This window comes from Embiotoca jacksoni, unplaced genomic scaffold (genome assembly GCF_022577435.1).
Source record: "Embiotoca jacksoni isolate LCO1_2020_lvr unplaced genomic scaffold, fEmbJac1.0.p SCAF_9, whole genome shotgun sequence".
In the NCBI taxonomy this organism is placed as follows: domain Eukaryota; kingdom Metazoa; phylum Chordata; class Actinopteri; family Embiotocidae; genus Embiotoca; species Embiotoca jacksoni.
Window position 1 is genome coordinate 10,867,756 of NW_027185447.1, and position 21,595 is coordinate 10,889,350.

General features: G+C 40.7%; 2 protein-coding genes across 4 annotated transcripts; one reads left to right on the plus strand and one right to left on the minus strand.

Moving 5' to 3' along the window:
• Positions 1 to 2,511: 2,511 nt before the first annotated feature.
• Positions 2,512 to 20,264, minus strand: lmbr1l (limb development membrane protein 1-like). 2 transcript variants are annotated; one of them, XM_069140623.1, is made up of 18 exons: positions 19,984 to 20,264; positions 17,814 to 17,914; positions 11,969 to 12,053; positions 10,063 to 10,096; positions 9,649 to 9,788; positions 8,987 to 9,090; positions 8,750 to 8,873; positions 8,588 to 8,656; positions 8,426 to 8,490; positions 7,353 to 7,425; positions 7,179 to 7,265; positions 6,984 to 7,060; positions 6,790 to 6,867; positions 6,631 to 6,704; positions 5,773 to 5,863; positions 5,595 to 5,661; positions 4,902 to 5,063; positions 2,512 to 4,366 (listed from the first exon to the last, which is right to left on the minus strand). In XM_069140623.1, the coding sequence occupies exons 2-18, from the start codon at positions 17,874 to 17,876 to the stop codon at positions 4,281 to 4,283; spliced, it is 1,479 nt and encodes a 492-aa protein (XP_068996724.1). In that variant the 5' UTR covers positions 17,877 to 17,914; positions 19,984 to 20,264; the 3' UTR covers positions 2,512 to 4,280. The 2 variants fall into 2 exon arrangements, with proteins under 2 accessions (XP_068996724.1, XP_068996725.1); XM_069140624.1 differs by lacking the exons at positions 9,649 to 9,788; positions 17,814 to 17,914; positions 19,984 to 20,264 and having other exon boundaries at positions 11,969 to 12,047.
• On the plus strand, positions 17,484 to 21,516 carry dnajc22 (DnaJ (Hsp40) homolog, subfamily C, member 22). Of its 2 annotated transcripts, XM_069140627.1 has the most exons (6): positions 17,484 to 17,514; positions 19,121 to 19,293; positions 19,956 to 20,058; positions 20,365 to 20,565; positions 20,669 to 20,961; positions 21,102 to 21,516. In XM_069140627.1, exons 3-6 carry the CDS (start codon positions 20,016 to 20,018, stop codon positions 21,276 to 21,278), a joined length of 714 nt encoding a protein of 237 aa, XP_068996728.1. In that variant the 5' UTR covers positions 17,484 to 17,514; positions 19,121 to 19,293; positions 19,956 to 20,015; the 3' UTR covers positions 21,279 to 21,516. The 2 variants fall into 2 exon arrangements, with proteins under 2 accessions (XP_068996728.1, XP_068996727.1); XM_069140626.1 differs by lacking the exons at positions 17,484 to 17,514; positions 19,121 to 19,293 and having other exon boundaries at positions 19,940 to 20,565.
• The last annotated feature ends 79 nt before the right edge of the window (positions 21,517 to 21,595 follow it).

A 21,595-nucleotide genomic window follows, 5' to 3' on the forward strand; every position in this document is an offset into this window, starting at 1 on the left:
GGTTTGGTTTCCTGCAAAGCCACAGCACAGAAAACGAGATCTTTCCTGCTTGGGTTAGCCTCCCCTGCTTTGTTCTTTGCAAATGAACTCCTGCGCTTGCACCTGAGCTGGTGGTCAATTACAGTATGGTTTAGGTTTTCCTATTTATGTGGAGTTGTCAGTGAATAACAAAAACACCAACTGGCTAATAGTGGACATCTCGAAGTGCAGCCAAGGATGAAATTAGACTGGTAGTTGCAAGTTTTTCTAAATGATAAATTTATTGTAAAATAGAACTTTGTTTTTTTAAAACAATGCTGGCTTTGACATTTCAAGTGTTTGTCTTGTCTCTTAGAGCTGAATAGACACTCTGCAGGATCTACTTCCTCAGATGGAGGCCATTTGAAGGATTGGGGGGAAAGAAAAGTCAAGGAACTGACACCTAACCGCCTCTCTCCCCTCTCTCAGCCAACCACTGCACCACCCATTTCACTGTCTTTCAGTGTTATCTGTGCAGGAAGAAGCAGGGTGGTGCGTTCTGATGTGGCTCCTCACACTGGATGATTCTTGGCTTCTGTATCGTAGTTTTGTGTTAGTAGCAGAATACACCACCGTGTTGAATTCAGGTGTGCCACATAAAGTGATGTGAAAGGTGTACATAAATCTGTGTCCATGGTTGAGTGTATTTTCCCAACCTCGACATGGCCTATGAAAAAGAGCACCAGTGAGCTGAAGTTGAGGCGATGCTGCGTTGAAGTGGACAATAGACTAAGAAGGGTGGAACTTCCTGGCTGCAGACAAGCAGGTCAAAGGTCAGATATGATGCTGTACCTTATTTTGGGGACCTGACCCAGCAAATGTACATTGTATAGATTACAGACTGTGTGCTTGGAGTTATCTATTGAACTGAATTAAATTGTGATATTAGGAGTTTCCCTCTTAAACTCCACATCATGCCTTCACCCAGAGTTACCCAACGAAACAAAGGCCTCTGCCAGTCGACTGTGTGAAGCAAGTGTGCCGTGAGTGTGCACACAGGATGGCGGGGAGTTATGGCAAACGGACAGTGTGGCCCATTATCAGTTGATTAGCAAGCAAGTCTCGCCTTTTCCTGAGCGATTCTGTATTTGCAAGCGTAGAAAAGAGGGAATAACAGGCCTTAATGCACTTTGGCACAAAGTTCAAACGGCTGACTGTCAGGAAAGCTAATCTGACTCTTTTTCCCCCCTTCATTCTTATGTTTAGACAATAAAGATAGCCTATCTTATCCCATTACAAGCTGCCCGCCTCCCACCTTGTCCCCGATATGCCTGTATCAAGTGTGTTACCCAATTGGACCACTTGGAAACTTTGATTTTGCACTGATGTCGACCTTTACTTTTTGCTGCAGGGAAAGGTGCCATCTTAGTGTTTCACCAACTAAATCCAAGGTTAAGTGTGATATGTCGGGACGCCTCAAGCTGCATGTGTGCAATGTGCCCTAATGAAGGAAAATCATTCAATCTACTTGGCATAAACTGTGCACTATTTCGCCAAAGTGTAAAAGTGTGGTGTCCAGATTGACTTTCAGTGGCAGAGTGGGCAATTGGCACAGATTAAACATTCTATTTTACTACAGGATGTGTTTCTACTCACTTAGGATCATTTAACAATACCTAGGTAATGTCCTAAACGTGCATTCCTAGTCAAATCTCAAGGTAAATAGCAAATAATGGCTGTAAATTGCATTTCTTGAAATATTTTTGGCTCTCTGAATCCCCATCTCTTAAGACAGCACCAGTCTGAGTTTGTTCAAACATGAATCACATTTAACAAGCTTTTCTTTCTTACAAAGCTTTCTGATAATGTAACATGTCTCTTGTCTCTCATACACCTTATGTCTAGCTTACATGTCACTTCCTCAGAGGGCAACCAGCCTCCAGATGTGCAAGTAATGTTACGGCGAGATTTGAGTTCATTTCCTTTTAGCAAAAGGAAACGCAGTGCAAAACAAGACCTAAACCAAATAAGCTTAATTAAAACATCCAACAAAACAAAACAAGAAATGCAAACAAAAAATCAAGAGAAAGAAATTAATCAGAGCTGGGGTTTTTCTTGAACTGACTTCAGAAAAAGGAGACGAGGAAATGAACAATAGCCGAGGAAAAGGAATGGAAGAAAGGTGGTGGGTGGCGGGGATGTGAAGAAGTGAATGTGAGCAAATGTCGCTTCTCCTGATTTGCGGGGTTTTTATCTGGCATTTGCATCGAAGTGGGGAAAGCGTGGGCTATGGCTGTAACGGCGTCGTGGGTGGACGCTGTTGACAGACAGGCCAAAATATGGCTTTCTTCTGCTACTGATTAAAGAAGTACAACAAAAGGGTGGAGGGGCGGGGAGGACAGATGCCCTTAGCTGGCACATACACCCACCACAGGCCACATCCGATCGCTCACAGCATTGCTACATTTCATAAAATATAACAACATCAAAGAAACAGTTTACAGTAAAAATCCACCTTGATGTGCACCTAAAAAGGACACAAAGAAGTTACAAACACAGAGACATTTTTATTTCTTTCTGCTCATAAAACAATGAAAGTTAAAAACAAAATCGGTTTTAAGAAAATCTGAAACATCAGAGCATTTCATAAGTAAACAATAAACACATTATTTTCTTTTAATCTTTGAGAACAACTTTAAAGATTCTTTTGTCCCAAATGTATCACATTCAACAAATTTAACTGTTCGAAAACCCAATGAGTACTGAATCATGGTGTGAAGTATGGATCCCAAAATGCCCCATAAATAATGATAAAAACAATACATTATAAATGTTGTATTTCCAACAACCTAAGGAACATTCCCAGAAAAAGTAAAATGAGTAAACCTCCGAGTGCTCCATATATAATACATATAATAACTAACCAGAGAGGGAGAGAGAATCTTACACAAAACTGAGGTTGGTGGTAGATTTGAGAAATACTGTCCCCTGCTGGTCAAACCAACAGCAAATAACCTGCTGATACAGCAACAAAAGTAAACGGTGACACATAATCACCAACACAAAGTCGATGATGAGATAATGATGATATTAGGCTAACAAAACCTAAAAAAAAAGATATACTTATAAGGACTGCAAGGCCTGACAGTCACATTTGCTGATTGAAAATATGATGAAATTATTAAAAGCATTCACCCTAATGTCCACTACACAGGAATGAGATGTATAAAAAAAATAAAAAATAAAAAAAACACGACAGAAAATTAAAAAGATATGGAAAATTAAAAAATTACTTTAGGTAAAGTTAAAAAAAAAAAAAAAAAAAAAAAAGTGTGCTTTTACTTAGGAGATATTGCACTTCCCCCACACAAATTCTTAATGATTCACAGTTTGATTGGTCAAAGGCAGAAGTTCCTCCGAGTGAGTGTCAAATGGCATTCAAAAGTCTTGCACACACTCCGGACACAAAGTGTAAAGCTTTCTGTTTTTTCAGTTTTATAAATTGTAATACGCTTACTGTCATCTAAAAAAGTAAAAGCCCTGCTCAATAATAAATGCTCTGAATTCCACTAATAAACTAGTTTTGTGGAAGAGCTCCCACACAGAGTATTATGTCAGTCTCATATTCCCTGTGTAACCTGCAGATCCACAGATAGGTAAGGTACTCTGTGTCCCATTTTCTGCCAATAACAACTTCCTCTTATCAACCAACATAACACTGGTGCAGACTGAGCCACCAAACACATGGAAGCAGAATATTCCCAATCTTAAAATAGTGTCACAACCTCAGAGGAAAGCGTGGGGAAGCCACGAAGAAAGAAAGAGCACTCAGTCGACCTGAAGAAGGAAGAGGAAATTATGTCACAGCTACAATGCAATAGTTCAAAATAACTCTGCTGACTTTCTCATGTGTCGACAGCAACAGCAATCCAAGGATCCTCTTTTTTTTTTTTAATTTTTTATAAGGCATCAGGTTTGCAGAGAATCTTGGTCACTATAGCAGGACTGCCAATATGGCTTAAATCCCTTTTCCCCTTGCTCCAGTCATACCCATGACTCAGTTAACCGCTTGTACCTTTGCAGTCAAACAGCGGCACAAACTTGGACCCTGATACACTGGTCATTAAACACAGCATCAAGCAGTGCACCCGCTGGAACACAGTGCAGACAGACTCGTCTCCAGTCTCTTCACACGGGGCGACCCAACCCATGTGCCAACTGGCAAAGGGACTGAATTGCAAATTCCTTTAATCCAACAGGTGCACGTGTGAAGTGGCTCAGTATGTGAAGGTTCAGAAGGGCAGGGGTGAAGAGGAAAAAAGTCACTGGATTTTAGATAGTCCACTGGCCAGAAGAAGTCTGAAGGGGACGGTGGAGCGTGACACAGTTAAGGGTAGCCGGTGGAGACCTGCAAAAACAAAAAACACACAATCTCAAGGTGGAGCACTAAATTTGCAAAGCTAGGAAAAAAGTGTGATTTAGGTGAAATGAAAGGCTATTAATCACAGAACAAAAGTAAGTGGAGCAGCAATGGGAAAGCTCAAGAGAGCTGCCATGGTGCAGAGATGCTATCTGTACTGCGAGGAAGGGGATTGCGTGTGTGTGTTTAACGTGCCCATGCTCCGAGTGCTTGTTTGTGTTGGGTGGAGGTTTAGAGGGTGTGTGTGTGTGTGTTGCGAGGGGTCTAGGGCGGTGTGCCTGAAGGTTCCCCAAGGGGACCCGACTCTCCTCTTGTCCCTTTACAATTTCCTGAAAGAATTGTATTCTTTCTATCTGAGGAAGAGAGACCAGCCCACAGGGAAGTGGGGCCAAAGGTGGGGGAACTTAGGACATGGCTATCCAAGTGCAATGAATTTTAGCACAGCAGTTACAGACAGAAGAAAGTACAAGCAAACAAAGTACTTTCACTTTGCTTCATGAATTCAAAATGAAAGAAGACTGACCAAAAGCACGGATGAGTTCTCGCTGTACTGCCCAGGTGACTGTCTTTATCAGCGAGGCAGAGGTGAGACCAGCGAACAGCATGTTATACAGGAAGACGATATAGAAGTTCCCAAGCCAGTTATACCGGCCATAGTCACCCAGTAAGTCGAAGCGGGTGATCCCTGACAGAACAGAACAGAAACAAAAGAAAATGGTCCACATGTGAATGAACTGCTCAAACCAGGCCTCACCTGCAGCTACAGAATTCATGGCAAACACATGCCCTCTAGTGGGCATTATAAAAACTGCAAGTCAAATTAATCCATTTCAGAGATGCAAAATGCAATTTACTGCACATACCATTTGTAAACATTGTATTGTATACAAATTAACTTTTTTTTTTTTTTTTTTGCAGTGAAATCTATATAAGATGAAAAAGAGAAGAGTGACAACAGAGGATTGTTTTTCCAAAGATTTTATAATTGCTTTTATGTTTCCATGACCTAGAAACTTTCTCTTAACTGTCCGCAATTTCATTGAATGTTTAGCAGCTGTAAGCAGCTCACTACTTTCTTTGATGCACTGCGCTGGGACACTAAAGGGTACATTAACAGCACATTCAAAATTCAAGCCTTTTTGGTACGCTTCCTAAAAACCTGCTTAGAAATAGTTTGTGGTTCAGAAAGGACTAAGCATTTTAACTGTGTGCTTACCAAGTGTGCGTGAAAAGACAGGCAGTGCAGAGCTCAGGATCAGCAGTGAAACACAGTTTGCAATTATCTGAAAGAAAGAAAAATTTAGATGTCACACGTGAGTAAACACAAGAGAATCACCAGTTTCTGGTGATATCTCAGTGACATCAGATATATGCAATTGCTGACTGTCAGGTACCTGTGTGAGGTTGGTGTCTTGTGCTCGAGGCAGGAGGCCGGTGAAGAGGGGAGAACTGTAGAAACCCACCACTGACGACACCATCAGGTAGCTGGAATAAAATTTAAGGACAACATTGGGAAGAAGAGTAAAAGGCCTCACTGATGGGAAAAAAGGATTTGTCCCTTCCTCTTGTTTGCATTGTGGCTCCGGAAAGTCTTCGTCAAGCAGGCGCCGAAAAGTTTCCTTTGTTTTCTGTCTTATTTGCAAATGATTTTTTTCCGCATCTAATTGACGACTCGTGTCGTGTCAGGTCCTTATCGTGTGACCTACAACCAACTCTGTATTACCATACGAAAGCGGATACAAAGGGAATGGGGGTGACTGTCAACTGTATAAAAGCTGCCCTAAGGGAGAGGACTGCTGGGGAAACCAGGCTGGGGAGAGCACGGCTGGGGAGAGCCCGGCTGGGGCGAGCCCTGCTGAAGAGGACTGCTGGAGAGGACTGCTGGAGAGCCATGCTGGAGGACTGCTGGAAAGCTATGCTGGAGGACTGCTGTAGAACCATGCTGGAGGACTGCTGGGGAGAGCCCTGCTGTAGAGAACTGCTGGGGGGAACACTGCTGCACACCTCTCTTTGAGGGTGCATGTAGTTGCTCCTTCTTGCAAGAATAAAATGTCCAATGTGTTTGATTTTGAACCAAGCCGCTTGAGTAATTTTTCCAACACTCACACAGACAATATCCAGGCAGAACATCAAAATGTGTTTGTTGTGAATAAATGTGACAGAATGAGTCAACATCACACACACTGGTTGAATACTAAGGGCAGTCTGTAAGTGACTAGTTAACATTTCAAGTTAATGGGATGAAAGGATACAGGATGAGGAGCACTTGAACTGCAGCGCCCAGTGAGCCAAACATTGAGAAGGAGGCCATTCCCAGGTGAGGGTCCTACAACACACATAAACATGTCATCAAATGAGTAGCTGTTTCACCAAGCATGAAATGTTAACAATGCCTTTAGCAGCATCCTCACCTCCATTCCTCTGGGCATGGCCGTCTCGTCCAGCAGCAACTCCAGCACATTGAAACACACCATCAGTACACACATCACCTGCAGACACATGAACAGAAATTACACAACAACAAAAATTTAAATAAAAAAAAAATAAATAAAAAAAATCTTCTTAATAAAAGAAAGTTAGAGGGTTATAGTGATAATATGTGTACCGTGAGTGCAAGAAGGACAATCATGGCCAGTGGGTAGCCCAGGTTTCGCTGCCATGGGGACGCTTTCCTACGCATCTCTGTGGTGGAACAAATAAAGAAAAGCAACAACAAGTGAGTGTACAGCAACAAATGATTATACACTGTAATCAGTGTAGGACAAACCCAGCAGAGGGAAGCCTTTTCAGTTACTCTCACCCAGGGCAACACGCTTCCTCCGGACTGTTTGGTACTCTTTTTTCATCGCCTCCACATTCAGCTTGACCCAGCATGACGTACTGCCACCTACAATCAGATACACGACAGACAAAAAGTCAGTCGGTCATCTTTAAAGGGCAAAAAGGAGAGTGATGATGGTGGTCGTCCACTTACAGTTCAGTTTCCTGGAGAGTGAATCTTCCTCAAATGCGGTGCAGCTCAGTGTATCTTCTACATCTTCCAGCAGCTTAAGAGGAAGTCAGTCAGTCAGTCAATTAAAACATTACAATTCACAGCCACAAGTTAACTGTAAATATAAAGGCCTTTTAGACATGCTAGCAGCTCTCAAGGACAGCAACATCAGTCTGTCCATCCGGCAACCACTTTGGTCCAGATTAAAATATCTCAACAATGTACATAAAGATCAAATTTTGTACTGAGAGGATGAATCCTATTTATTCTGGTATTCCCTCGAATTTTCCTTTCATGCAACATGACCTTGAAATTGCGGTTTTGAGTGAAGTCTTTAAAGAACTTCTGGATGGATTGCAATGAAATATAGTACTCATGGTGACCCTGACCATCATCAGGTTATGACTTCAGGTTGTCTAATACTTTGATGTGACTAAATACTTACAAAACTAAAGGCATTCCAATTCTCAGCTGTATTTAAGTGGTAATTAATGTCAGCATATTAACATGCTAAACAAAAGCCGTGTGTCACACCCACATGGCATTACTAATTCTATGCTGTGTGTGCCACATACTAATTGTCATAATGTAACATTTTAGAACTTAGTTTAATGTACATTTATGACATATAACTGAGGCTTTTGAAAACCGATGGCAATTAAATCTCACACAGACATTAAAATCGTTTTCGTAAGATTCAACACTTCCTTTTTTTAAAAGGAATTTAACTTAATTTTTTTTCCAGCTGTGATTAGTTCATCCATTTCCTTTGCAATGCATTGAGACAGTGTATCAACAGCACACTCCTAAACTGACCATATTCAGAATGCATATCATCTGCTTTCAGTGTGCTTTATTTAGGCACTTTTCCAGATTTCAAATTAAAAACCTGTCCAGAATCAGTAAGTGGTAGAGATTTTGAAGATCACATACAATGTGTTAGCATTTAGCTCCAAATAAAGCTGTTCTTAAATACAGCCGCAGAGAGCGGCTAGCACGGCTGTTGACATTTAGTCTTGTGTTTTGACTCTATAGACATTGGATCTGTGACTCACCCGCGGTTTGACAAGCAGGCTGCCTGTTACACTGAACATTCGAGACAACCCGAAGGGAGTGCACACTGAGGAGACAAACGCACAGATGATGATGATGATATGCAAGAGTCACACAGCACAGTTTAGAACAATTGCAGTAAATTGTGGTTGAGATATACTCACATAAAAGCAGCAGCGCTCCAAACAGAGAAATACCCGAGTACAGGTAGGGAAGGTAATACTCCCACAGGTCTGAAAAGCAGAGAAGGAAAGTCTAAGTAACTATACAAGAAACTGTAAAGCTACTTGTCACTTGAATCTACGGGTATAACATAAGTGACTCACCGTAGAGGCTCTTTCGGGCTACGTTGTCGTGGAGGAGGGCTGATGCCACCCACACAATGCCCAGCACAAGCAGAGCCAACAGCAACAGCAGCACAACTGCTTCGTACACTCGTGCCATTACTCCCTACACAACCAAAGCAGATGTTCAGTGATCAGTGGGTTCAAATACAGATATTGTGAACTTGCAGTTAGATCTTTATTTTGGGTTTTTTAATCTAGAGCTGCCAAAACTGGTACCTTTTTGGACCCTGCAAATCCCTCGGACTCGGTGAAGAAATAGGCGAAGGGCATAAGGAAGACCAGGGACAAATTGGAAAAAAGAAATACTAGGTTCCACAAGCCTGACAAGAGAGGAGAGAATAGTTTCAACATTTATTAGTGCTAGTGTAGCCATCAAGACTTTTGGCAGTACCACTGTCAACCATTGTGAGGCACAGCCCAGCTAAACAGTGTAACATGACGTGAAAGTCACAAGTGCTGATAAAAGAAGAATGAGCAACAATTAAAAAGGAATTAAATGTGAAAACGTGAGATAACCATCATAATGTTTCTCACGTGAACCAAAACTACAAGCCTGATTTAATTCAGGGTTTCATGACTATTTACGCAACACTTTACAAAAAAAACATTGTCAGCTCAACTGAAGTAAACAGCAGCAGCTAATAAACAGCTGGACTATTTTTTGAAACCCAAACAATACACACAGGAAGGTCTTTCCATAGTAATTATCTGTTTGGACTCAGGCATGTGTAGAATTGATTTGGAGGTTATCACCACTCATTAAATGTGTTCCAGTTTTAAACAGCTATGCCTCGTGTTGTTTGACAAAGTCCTGCATTTATATGAACCGTTTAACGCTGTCGACCAAAAAAAAACCAAAAAAACCCCGTAAGATGTACCGTGTATAAGAGATCCATTGAGCCACTGCATGTAGTAGCTATGCGGGAAGGTGAGCAGCACCTCATTGGACAGAATGGAGATGGGAAGAAGGAGCACAGCACACACTGCAACGGACAGGGTGAACGTACACAACCACAGCCTGGGAGGAGGAGAGAGAGCATTGGTGAGTGAAGTAACAGGTGTTTGTGTTTAGCCTCAGCCCAACAACACAGCGTAGGTGAAAGGCTAAGGTGGCCCTTAATAAGGTAATAAAGGGCCGTACACACACACACACACACACACACACACACACGACAATGGTGTCGGATCACCTCACATGTCACATTGACTCGATATCTGTGCAGTCATTCAGAGACACTCAAAGTGAGGACCGATTACTGTTGGTCAGTTAATTATTAGAGGGTTTCACTTACGCAATTTTATTGACCGTGGCATCTTCAATATCATCTGAAAGAGGAGAGAAACAAGTAGGGTTACATTCAATACTAAAATGATAGACTGGTATGTTATTTTTGCATGCATATTGTATAATCAGACTTTGATGACCAAGGAAGACTTAAGCACACATCATTCTAAGTGCAATCAGATAAGGTCCCTGCCGTCATAAGAGAGCTGTCTGGAGCAGTGAGTGTGTACGGGATATACATAGGTAAATAGGTATTTTGTAATAGAAGTAGTCCAAATGAGAACACACAAAAAAAAAAAAGGAAAAGCCTCGTTGACCTCAGAGAGGGGAGTAAAAGGAGACGAGCATGTTTGGAACATTCTGTTCAAGCAAGTTCAAGACGCTAACCAACTGAAATACTTATGGGTGGGAAACTGCAAAGAGCAGCAGAAATATTGCAATGTGTATCAAACACTATGTTAGGCTAAAAAAAAAAAAAAAGGAAAAAAAAAAAGTTTTCTTTCATGCCTCATATTATAGATCTCTAAACTTTGCTGTGCAAGTACATGATAACATTCCATCTTCTTATGCAAATGTTGCACAGCTGTTTAATTATGTAGCAAAGCCTAAGGAACAAAAACCAGTTCTTGGCTCCTTTATGTCAAAAACAACTTTGCACAGTGGCATTGCACAATTGTCATTTGACTGCAGGGCACAACTGTTCTGCTGTTGTTGATGCACAGACAACATTTAGACAAGCAGAGGGCTAATACATAGCAGGTTTCCCCCTCTGGGTTCCAGCCCAGCCACAGTGGAGCACAGAGATCTGGCTAGCAGGACATCCTACATCTGCTTCGAATAGTGGCGAGTTATTGGCTATATTATGTAATGGTGTTCCCAGTCACACTGCAGAACTTTAAATATTTTGTTAGCTCTAATAACAGAAAGCATTTAAAATATCCAAGTACATACATCTGCTTGTATGCTATAAAGTTGTTAATTGTCAATACTGAATTGACCAAAATATGCTTTTCTGCATTGTTCCTACTGCCAAAGACAACAAAAAGCCTCAGTTTTATGATGTTAGCTTTAAAAGAGAGAGAGAGAAAACAGAAAGGGAACACTTGTTTTTTTGGGCTAAAATTCAGAAGCTTCATGACTGTGTAACTGAACATAAACACAATCAACAAAGTTGTTTGTCTAAATTGTTTTTCCAGTGTCCAATTTCTATTTCCGGTGTTTTTCTCAGTTGCTCTTACTGGGTTTATGTTTCTTAGTGCCGGTTCCTGCTGCCCTGCATCATGTGGTTTAACAACATGTTGTCATTTGTTGACGCCAAGAGCTTGTTTTGATGCAGCTGATGTCTCAAATGGAAATGTGACATAAGTGTTGTTATTTAGACACGAGACCACATTGAGGTATAAACGGAGAATGGGTTTTTAATACAATTAATCTTGCTGCCTAAACAATTTCCCATTGTGGGATCAATAAAGTATATCTATCTAAAAATGTAAAGATGCATTCAACTTTAAATTTCATTGTGCAATTATTTCAAAGCATAAAATTATGTTGATAACATGAGTTTGTGAATTTGGCAAAATGCATTTAATCGTTTGTCCGAGTGTTATCAAGCTTTCTGAGGATTATTCGAATCAAGCTAGAAAGAGCTCCAGCATTCATGTACTCCCCTCCTACTAGCAAACAGGAGACTGTTTACTCTGTTCTTTCTAAACAGCACCTGCACCTACTTGAAAAGTGTTGCTTACATACTCTGTGGAAAAGAAATGCCAAAACACCAATGTAATCAGTATGCTGTCACCGACGTTGGTTCCAATCCCCTCCAGGCAAGTCTCCATACGTCTTTGATGGGAAGCTGCTTTCTCAGAGTGGTGTTTACAGTATGTGGTGCATATATTCACACTCAAAACATTTACCTGTGACAAACTCGGCAGTCTTCCTGAAGTGGGTAAGGATGAGGTAGGACACCATGTAAAGGCATGTAAACAGCAGTACACAGATCTGCAAAAGAGAAAGAAATGGAAGCTATTTGTCATTTCTGCAGTGAACAGTGCGAGTAGACGACTCAAAAAAAAAAAAAAAGGATGATTTTCAAGCAGCTAAAAGAAAATGTAGCCTTGTAAACAGCATGTCATTCTCTGTCCAGTGCTGCTCATTGGCAACACATTCATTCAGTTTGGCTCACATCTGATTTAGTGTATTTGAACAGGTCTTAAGAGTCGGGGTGGATAAGCAGCATGGATACCAAAAACATCCAGATGAGACAGAAAAGAAGTGGGAAGGGAAAGCGAAAGAAAGAAAGAAAGAAGAGACAGGGTTACAACAGCTTGATTCCTCATAGAACAACCAAAAAGCCGAGGCCCAGAGAGACAGATGGGGCCTGAAAAGATGACAGGCTCAAGTAGGTGCAGGTGCTGTTTATTCCACCAAAGAGAGTAAAAACAGTGACTGTGACTAACTGAGAAGGATTAAGGATAGTAAAAGAAGGAAGGGTTAATCCCAGTGAGGGATAGCCCCCACACTGCCCGCAAAGGGGCAGACACATTACATTAAATCTAGCAACATATTTAGGTCAAACCTATATTCACGCAGCAATCTGTCGTCTGGCAAAGATCTTAACATTTCAACTGCAAGTAAATCCCTTGTACAACAATTAAACAAAATATAAGTGAAACTTGAATTAAAACAACCACATCTTTAGATGCGTTTCACTCCAGTCCCTGCAGCAGAGTGGGCGATCGGCAAAACTCTTACAGCAGCCACTGTTCAAACACACACACTCAGGTGTATACTCAAATATATGTCAGCAGTTTGGTTGAGCTCTCCAGCGTCATGCAGACTTGCTGGTTGTGTAGGGGAGGCATTTCTTCAAATGTGTAAATTACATTTCATTTGAGCGATGACAATCACCACGTGTTTCACAAGAGAAATAAATCTCATGCATCGATTTGATCCGTGCACCAAAGTGTTGGACTGACTGATGTATGAACGGATGTTTCCAGATGCCGAGCGTCAATCAAAACATTTTTGCAGGGAGCTCAGAGGGGGTCCGGTATGCGAAGCAGGATTTAGACGTTTGTCCTCGAGGTAACAGCAGCAACAGCGAGAGAAAGTGTCTCTGTGAGAAATGTGTCATGCTCAGAAGTGTAAAACTGTCAAAATAAGAAACGTGCTGTTTTTGCTGTATTGTATCTCTGATGTTCTTTGGCAACTAACGCCTCCCAGGCTAAGATCTACAATTCTCTCAGTAACTATCAAACAAGGGTGCCTTCCATTGTCACATTTAGCTTGAAACCTTGTGTTGCAAACTAAATACAAAGGTTCATCTGTTGAGAAATATGCAGCGTTTTAACAGTGCCAGTGGGAATAGTCAGTGGTAACATATTAGCTGCATCATGCAAACAACAAAGTACTGTACACAACAACTAATCAGCTCAGTCTGTAAATGTGTTCAATAATGCAATCAAATTTGGCAAGGAGCTTGTTATGGTTAATCCAACAATAGAAAAAGTAGAGAACAAAGCGAGAGCACAGGGTGAGAAAAAAGGTGGAGGCCAGAATAACACCCTTTTAGTCCACGTTTGTGGGAACACGTGCTACCTGGCAGTGTTTACAGCTGGCAGCGCTCAACGAGCCACTGAGAAGAGAGTTTAAGGGATTTCAGGATACAGAGGGGACATCTTTGTGTTGAACACAAAGTCCCACTGGAGAGCAGTTTAAAATTCACAGAGTAACTCAAACCTCTTTGTGCCGATGCCAACAAAAAACAATGACGCTCAAATGTTTTCACATCTTACCTAACCTTGTAGTTCCTGTTGAGAAAAAAAAAGAAAATCTGAGGGTTGGCAGTGGCACAGCTCGTCTTTGCAAACTCAAGAGTGGTATTTCAGGGCCACCAGCGTCTTACCCAGGTAAACACGTTCAGGCAAAGTATGACTGCCTGCCTTTACAAGTTTATAGATAAACCAGCAAGACCAAATCATCAGCCAATAAAAACTGAAAAAAAGGCATAAACAACCAGGCCCGAAAGAAGCATTTACTGAAGCTACACGATTGTATATTTCATGGCAATTTGTTGTCCAATATTAGATTTTTTTTGGGGGGGGTTTTTGTTCATATAAGAGAAGAGAAGTTCAGAGAAGTAACAACTAAAATTTCAGGTGATTAGTTCATTGAGGATGTAAATTAAGAACAAGTGACAATATGTCCCCGCCCCCATAGATTTAACAGCCTCTCAATCACCGCGACACGACCGCGGAGACGCAGGACAAAAATGGATGGATGGATAACCAGCCTCTCCCTTAACAAGTCAACTAAAACACAGTGGGAGGAAGACCTGATCCATCACCCCACAAATTAACCAAAATCAGTCTCTCGTAAGCCCTACAGACCGTCATTCTTAAGACACACAGACAATGTAGTGAACTATTAAAGAGTCGGCCATGTCTCATAAATACCACAGGCCTGACACAACTTTTCTTAGAGTGACTTGTTATCTTGGCTTGTGCTGATTCTGGATGTCCCATTTCTCCACTGCAAGATCTTATCGGTGCCTCTTCTTCTGCTAGACATTGAACCTTCTTGATCGCCCTCGGCTCAAGGCGCGGCTGTGCCCTCCTGGCTTTACCATTTGCATCATCTCACAAAGACAATTTGCATGTATAAACAAAATGTATTCATGGTTACTTTGGCCAGGTGCTGGTCTCGAAGATGATCTACAATGTTACATCAGTTCCAGTGAGCACAGACATTTGGCTGCAATCAAAGTTTTTCCAGTGATGAGCTGGTTGTTTTGCCGAGTCCTCCCTGGTATGCTACATTTGGCCAATGCATGAATTTTTAGCTGCATTTCTTCAAAATAAGACATAGAGTCTCATCTGATCAGAATTTGTAAAGATGTACTGTTGACTCTCAGGAATCTGACACCAAGTGGTACTGCTGCACAGCAAAAAGTCACAATTCACAAAAACATTGCCTTTTTCCTCAGTCAAGAACAGACTTTTTCCACTTGCCTGTGTTTCAACAACATATTTCACCGAGTATCATGGTTATTGTTCTTTTTATCCAACTGATCCTTTTAGTCCTCACAGAGAGGTCAGTGCAGGTTTTCTTCCTGCCCTGAGGCTTGGCTTGTGCGACCTCCACCCTGCGTCTCCGGAGCTCAAATTTTTGTCTCCAACCTGAAGAATGTATTTACAATACACTTGCTATCAAAATGGTTTTCAAATGTTCTTAAAAAAAATAAATTAAAAAATTAAAAAAAAGGAAAACGACTTTTAGGCTTTTCTAGATGCTTAAAAATACCAACCCCTGACTGTAACTGGCCTTCATAGTGACCCTGCATTAAACTAATCTTTCCAAGCCGCACACGCACACGTCAGATCTTTTCATCAGCAACCAAACACAGGAACATCTGCAACTCCTCAGTTGGCCACAGTGTGGTTTTACAGGTTGCCATTCACCAAATAGTCCAGTGAATAAAAAAAATAAAAAAATTGCGAGAACTGTAGTCGCTCGCCTGGCAGGTTTGTGCAGGATATCTCGTGTCGCGCAACGATGACGCAGTGATGACTCTGGTGACAATTCCCTCTGACCACTTAATGGTCTGCAGTGTTTTCACGACACCTTTTAATATCAACTCGGCTAGCTTGGGACCTTGATGGAGGTGATAACCAAAAAAAAGTACCAGATAGTATTCACAACTTTGAGCGATGGAAAACCAAAAAAGGTGAGTAGAGTTGAGCCGTAGCGTGCGGTGGAGGAGCAGCTTTACAGGTTTCCATCAGTAATTTCTGCCATCTTCTTTGTGAAGTCGCAATGGTTAGTGGATTAAACGATTAGCTGATCGACACAAAATGAATCAGCAACTACTTCAATAATCATTCTAGTCATTTCTAAAGCAAAACCCAGAAATATTTTCTGTTTCCGACTTGTCAAAAGTAAAGATTTGGTGCTTTTTTTTGTCACATAATAGTAAACTGAATCTCTATGGATGTTGGAGCATCAATCAGACAAAAACAAAAACAAAAAAATCTGTAGGGGAAGTTATTATAATTTTGATTATTCTCTGACATTTTATATAGTAAACAGTTAATGGAACAATTGAAAAAATAATCCTCAAAATAATAGTTAAGGAAAATAACAAAATATAATTTGTGTTTTGAGTGTTTTGATCAATTTGATTTACAGATGCACTTTGGGGGATTGAGGAACTGTCCTTTGTTTGTTTGTTAGATCCCCATTAGTCCTTGCAGCAGCTATTTTTTCACTTCTATAAAAAGTTTAATCCTGACCCAAGTGTTTCCTACTTTTTCTGCCAGGTGAAAATGCTATTCTGTCTAGTACACCAGTACTTTTACTTCTGTCAAATATTCACCATTCTGAAATAAGCTAATCAATGACAGTCTAGGCCTAAAGTCACTAGTAACCAGAGGTGCTGGGGCAGCTGACCAGACTGAGAGGGAGCACTGTGAAGAGGTGCTAAGCTTGAGACTTGAAGCTGCCAGTGGCTAATAGCATTAGGTCTTTAGGTGAAAGAGACAATGACAAAACAAGGGCATTCGAATCAATACAGGAACTTCATTTGTTGGGCATGAAAAATTAATTCAGTGGGTAATTACATAACTGAAAATGAACGCCTGTCAGTAGAAGCAGTTTTATTGGGAATTATGCAGAGAATATCATCGATTTTGCTTTGATACCTTATGTGGGCCGACACTTTATATTGCCTAAGACTGGTTTGCTTTTTATATTTTGTAATAAATAAAGAAGAGCTTTTTTTTTTTTTTTTTTTTTTTGTACAGCATACATGCTGTCTTGTCATGCTAAGAAAAGCACAGTAAACCACATTAATAACGTCCCGTAAAAAAAAAAAATCAGAGTTTTGGAATCTGGGATACTGAATGCATTGTAATCATTAAAATTGTTATCAGCTACTTTTGCGGTTTAAACATGTAAAACTCAGCATTGAAAAAGGTCTTTTGGCGTCACAAACTCAATAAATCTGCTCTATTATTTCTTCTTTGCTGCTGTAATGACTCAACCTCCCACCGGGATCACTAGTTTATGTTAAACACCTCATCCATAAACATTGGCCTATTTACCAGCCTTCAGCTGCAGTTTTCCCCTCATCTCCTTCTACAGTACAAGTACAGTTTGAGCTGAAAAGTTTTTATTATCCGTTTAGCGCTGAGCAAAGCAGAACAAAATGATACGTCAACCACCGATGCTAAAATATGACGCAGGAAGAGGCTGTTGGGACACCATCCCTTATCGTACACTGTATCAGCAACAGCTCTAATCTGACGAAATTAGATCTGATTGTTCTTTGTCAGGGTTAAAGGTCTGTGCCTGTGTGCCATGCTGTCACTGAACCGATCTCCACGCCAAGTCTGAAGTTCATCAGGGACTGTTGCTTTAACACCAAACGGAGAGAGAGAGAGAGAGAGAGAGAAGCGAGCAGGTAAAATAATGCATTATAAACAGGAAGAGAGAAAATGCTGCACCATCCCACTGCCTGCCAACCAGCTGCATCCGTGCAATATGTATAGTTGTAATCACCAAGAAAAAGTCACGTTACTGACTGACGGTGCAGATATTGTAGTCCAGTGTTGAAATGCGAGTTTTACAGCTCACGGACGAGAGTTGAGCAATCGCTGAGTAATGCATAACGGGGCAATGTAGCGACTTGATTAGGCAGCGGACTGTATTGTTTGTGGCGACCCCTCATGCATATTCACCGATCAGCTCAGCGGTACTTACTATGGTCTCCCGGACACGATTGTGGAAAAGTTGCTCCCTAACCGACACGTCGTCCGTTTCCATCCTCCGAAACCATTACAGTATCATCAGGCTTAAAGGCGCTGGGAGAGGGGAGAGGGTGGGGAATTGTTAAAAAGTTAAAAGACTGGGCATCTTCTCAGACATGCCGAGGACGTGTAATTTAGCTCGCGAGCTGCCCTGCTTTTAAACCGCTAACATGCTGCTACATTGAAAACCAAGCAGGGAGGGGTCGTTAGTGGGCGGGGCGACACGGGGAGGGGGAGGGGCCAGAGGAGCGTCTCAGATTGCTGTCAATCATAATTAAGAGTTCAGTGTCAATATCAAGCAAACGCATGAAAATGTCCATACACTTTGAAATTTCGACTTAAAATTTCGGTTATGTGCATTCACCTCGGTTGACACTTATCTGTGGCAATGCCAGTTTTTACACAAGTGTACCTAATAAACTGGCAACTGAATATGTGCAACATGTTTTTCTTGAATAATGGAGAATTAATTACACATTGCTGGTGAAATGGCACATGTTTAAACGTTTTCTCTTTCTTAACATTTAATTCTGAAGCACAGCTGTTTCCATAAGTGGTAGGCAAAAATACAGAATTATACTAACTTCTAAACTTTGTCTCATATGACCTAATTCAATTCAGAAAAAATTGCTATATAGGCTAAATGTAATTGCATTAAACTACATGTATTGTTATGATGCAGGATATATTTCACACATATGAATTAGGATTCTTAAAACCTATAATGAACATATGATATATTGCAATATTTTGAACTACCCGACACCATGCAATCTATTTATTTTCACAACAATGCTGCTAACATCTTAATGCCTTAGTCATAATAATAATGATATATTATTATTGTAATATTGTCAGTATTATTGGCATAATATGCCAATAAATTCCCTCTGCATAATCTTACATTTGATGTTCTAAGTATATTTTCTTCATAAATAGTTAAAAATTTGAAAACAAGATTTTTATGTAGAAATAGTTTTACACCGGAGCATTGCTACTTTTATTTAATGTACGTATAAATAATCTACCTTTTTCACCACAAATGTATTTTTTCTGAGATACTTTGGGGATTAAGTTTTTTTTGTCATTTTTGTCATATAGAGAATTTAATTGTGGGTTTTAGTTCAGATTAAAAATTCTTGATATACGTATATCAGACTGTTTACAATTCATCCTTCCTTAAAAGGTTTACAGAACAAACTGAGGCACTCTATGAAATGCTAACTTTAGTTTCCTGTTTCTCACAAATGTCCCTTTAAGAGCTATTTCAGGTTTTTTTAGTTTGATGATCGAGGGGTCATGCTTATTCAGAGCATTGGGTGATTTCACTGTCATGATCCAAAGTCCAACTGTTGCAACAACATGCAGCAACTTCAAATACGGAAATCACTGGACAGGATTTCTCGGGAAAAGGATTTAAAATGATGGGCTCAGTAAGTAACTACATTTTTTTTTTTGACAAAAATGAATGAAACAAATATCGAATGTATAGAAATAGCAAATAGCCTCTGCCTGTAGAGAAAGGTAAATTCCTACCGTCAACATTTCTGATTCTTTGGACAGGTCATATGTAATGTCTCCTGTCAAAAAAATCACTATGTTCTGGATCACGTAATGGGTCGAGTTAAATGACAATGCCCATCATGGGCTAAAATAAATCCCTGTTATATAATATATTATTTAACCATTGGGAAGTGGATCGCAGAGATTAAAAATCCCTTTGACTGTCCTGTCCAAGACACCAGCAGCTCACAGATTACAGAGGAAACATATAACAAAGCCTCACAGTGAAACGTAATTAAATCAGTCAAATATTCAAAAAGTGGTGAACATATTGAATTCAAAGAAGAACGTGCCTTTAAAATTGATGAAATGGCAAATATATATTTCCCTTCTTTAAAATCAAAACATGACATAATAAAACACTTAACACTGATGATACACAGTATACCTTAAAATGTAACCAAATAAAATGATTTAGAAACATTGAAATAGATACATACATTGACTCACATTTAATCTTAAAGAATGATTATGGACTACATTTCAGATAATTTAGACTTGGAAGTAATGCTAAATTTTTACTCCATTATAGGTACCTATGAAGGATGACTAATACTCACCTGTACAGGGACTGATCCGCTGAGGCCTCAGGATGGTGAAAAGTGTAATGGTGGCCTACGCCCTGTGGGCAGTAGGTGGGACTTTAGGCCTTCACCATGTGTATTTAGGAAGAGACAGCCATGCTCTGTTATGGATGCTAACTCTGGGAGGATTTGGGTTTGGTTGGGTCAGAGAGGTCATACGTATTCCTGCATATGTTAATGAGGCCAATGAATATGCAGAGAATGCAAGAAAAAGGCCCCCCACCTCGGTCCCTCCACCTGTGAACCCTATCAGATTTGCCGGACAGGTGTGCGTGGGCATCTACTTTGGCACTGTGGCTCTGATAGGACTGAACTCCCTCAGTTTCTTCTACTTGATCGTTCTGCCTTTATGTGTAGGCGCAGGGGTGTATCTGGTGGCCAGTGTTGGACAGCAGACTTCCGATCTCCAAAAAACGTTGACTGCCTGTCTCATAACCTCCCCAATATTCTATGGCAGCACCTTATCACCTCTTCCTATAAGCCTGGCTGCCAGTGTCACCGCTGCACACCATCGCAGGTTCAAACCTCCACCGACACCTGAGAGCTCACAGAAATTAGGTGAGCGAACAATATCATCTGATGACCATTTCCATATTAATAATACAGCATTTGTCTGACATCTTAAGGCCTTACGAAAATGACATTTGTTCTTTTGATTCAGGTCCACGTCTGTACAAGCTCGGTCTGGCTTGGCTGGCCTTTTCCGCTCCACTGGGTTACTGTATTTTCCATAACACCACAGCCACACTGTACTACCTGTCTGACTCCATAGCAGCACTGCTGGATATTTTCTGGTTCCTGCCTTGGCTCAGAAGTGTGTTTGAGTATATTATTTTAATGCCATATCGGATCTTGTGTGTGCTTACCGGAGGAGGATACTACGAAGAGGCTTGGAGGAAGGTGTTGGAAATACTGCTCAAAGAGTACACACACAGAGAAAAAGAAGCACTGCAGGTGAATGGTGTCATAACTCTGAAAAAGATTTTAAGTGATGAGTTAAAATAGTTGTTCAGCATATGTACTGTATGTCAGTCTGGATATTTTCTGCTTGATATTGTCAAGATTTATAACTTGTATATCTGTTTATGTTGTAGGTATTGTCATTGCAAGCAGAAGCCTCTCTTGAAGACATAACTCGAAGCTATAGGGAGCTGGCCAAGACATGGCATCCAGACCACAACCCCAGCAAGGATGCTGAGGCAATGTTTGTGAAGATTCACAAGGCCTATGAGGTCCTTCTGCAGTGGCACAAGCCCCAAAGGTTCAAATAGTTGCCCTATAATCCTTTCCTTTTTCACATAAATCAGGAGCATGCAGAAAGACTTGAACTGTGTTGACATCAGCACTTGATAATTGCATACTTCCACTTGTCAAAGCATTTCACAGCCGTCCGTTTGATTTGCTGGCAATTTGCTGCCCCCTTGTGGCGCTGCATGTATCACCATAAACTATGTCATCACAACAATTTTAACCAGCGTTTGAATTAAAATCGGCTTGCTTGCTTTTAGACGCTATGTGTGCGTGTGTTTGTGTGTATATATAAAAGCCAATGTACATGGTGGCTTATATATAAATACATGCATATAGA

Excerpts from the sequence above, each read along its gene's own strand:
- lmbr1l (XM_069140623.1), bottom strand. The coding sequence starts at position 17,876 with ATGGAAACGGACGACGTGTCGGTTAGGGAGCAACTTTTCCACAATCGT. Across the intron at positions 9,091-9,648 it reads CAATGGATCTCTTATACACG|GCTTGTGGAACCTAGTATTT; the intron begins GTACATCTTACG and ends CTCTCTTGTCAG. Across the intron at positions 7,266-7,352 it reads ACTCTCCAGGAAACTGAACT|GTGGCAGTACGTCATGCTGG; the intron begins GTAAGTGGACGA and ends ATCTGATTGTAG.
- dnajc22 (XM_069140626.1), top strand. The coding sequence starts at position 20,016 with ATGGTGAAAAGTGTAATGGTGGCCTACGCCCTGTGGGCAGTAGGTGGG. Across the intron at positions 20,566-20,668 it reads TGAGAGCTCACAGAAATTAG|GTCCACGTCTGTACAAGCTC; the intron begins GTGAGCGAACAA and ends CTTTTGATTCAG. Across the intron at positions 20,962-21,101 it reads GAGAAAAAGAAGCACTGCAG|GTATTGTCATTGCAAGCAGA; the intron begins GTGAATGGTGTC and ends TTTATGTTGTAG.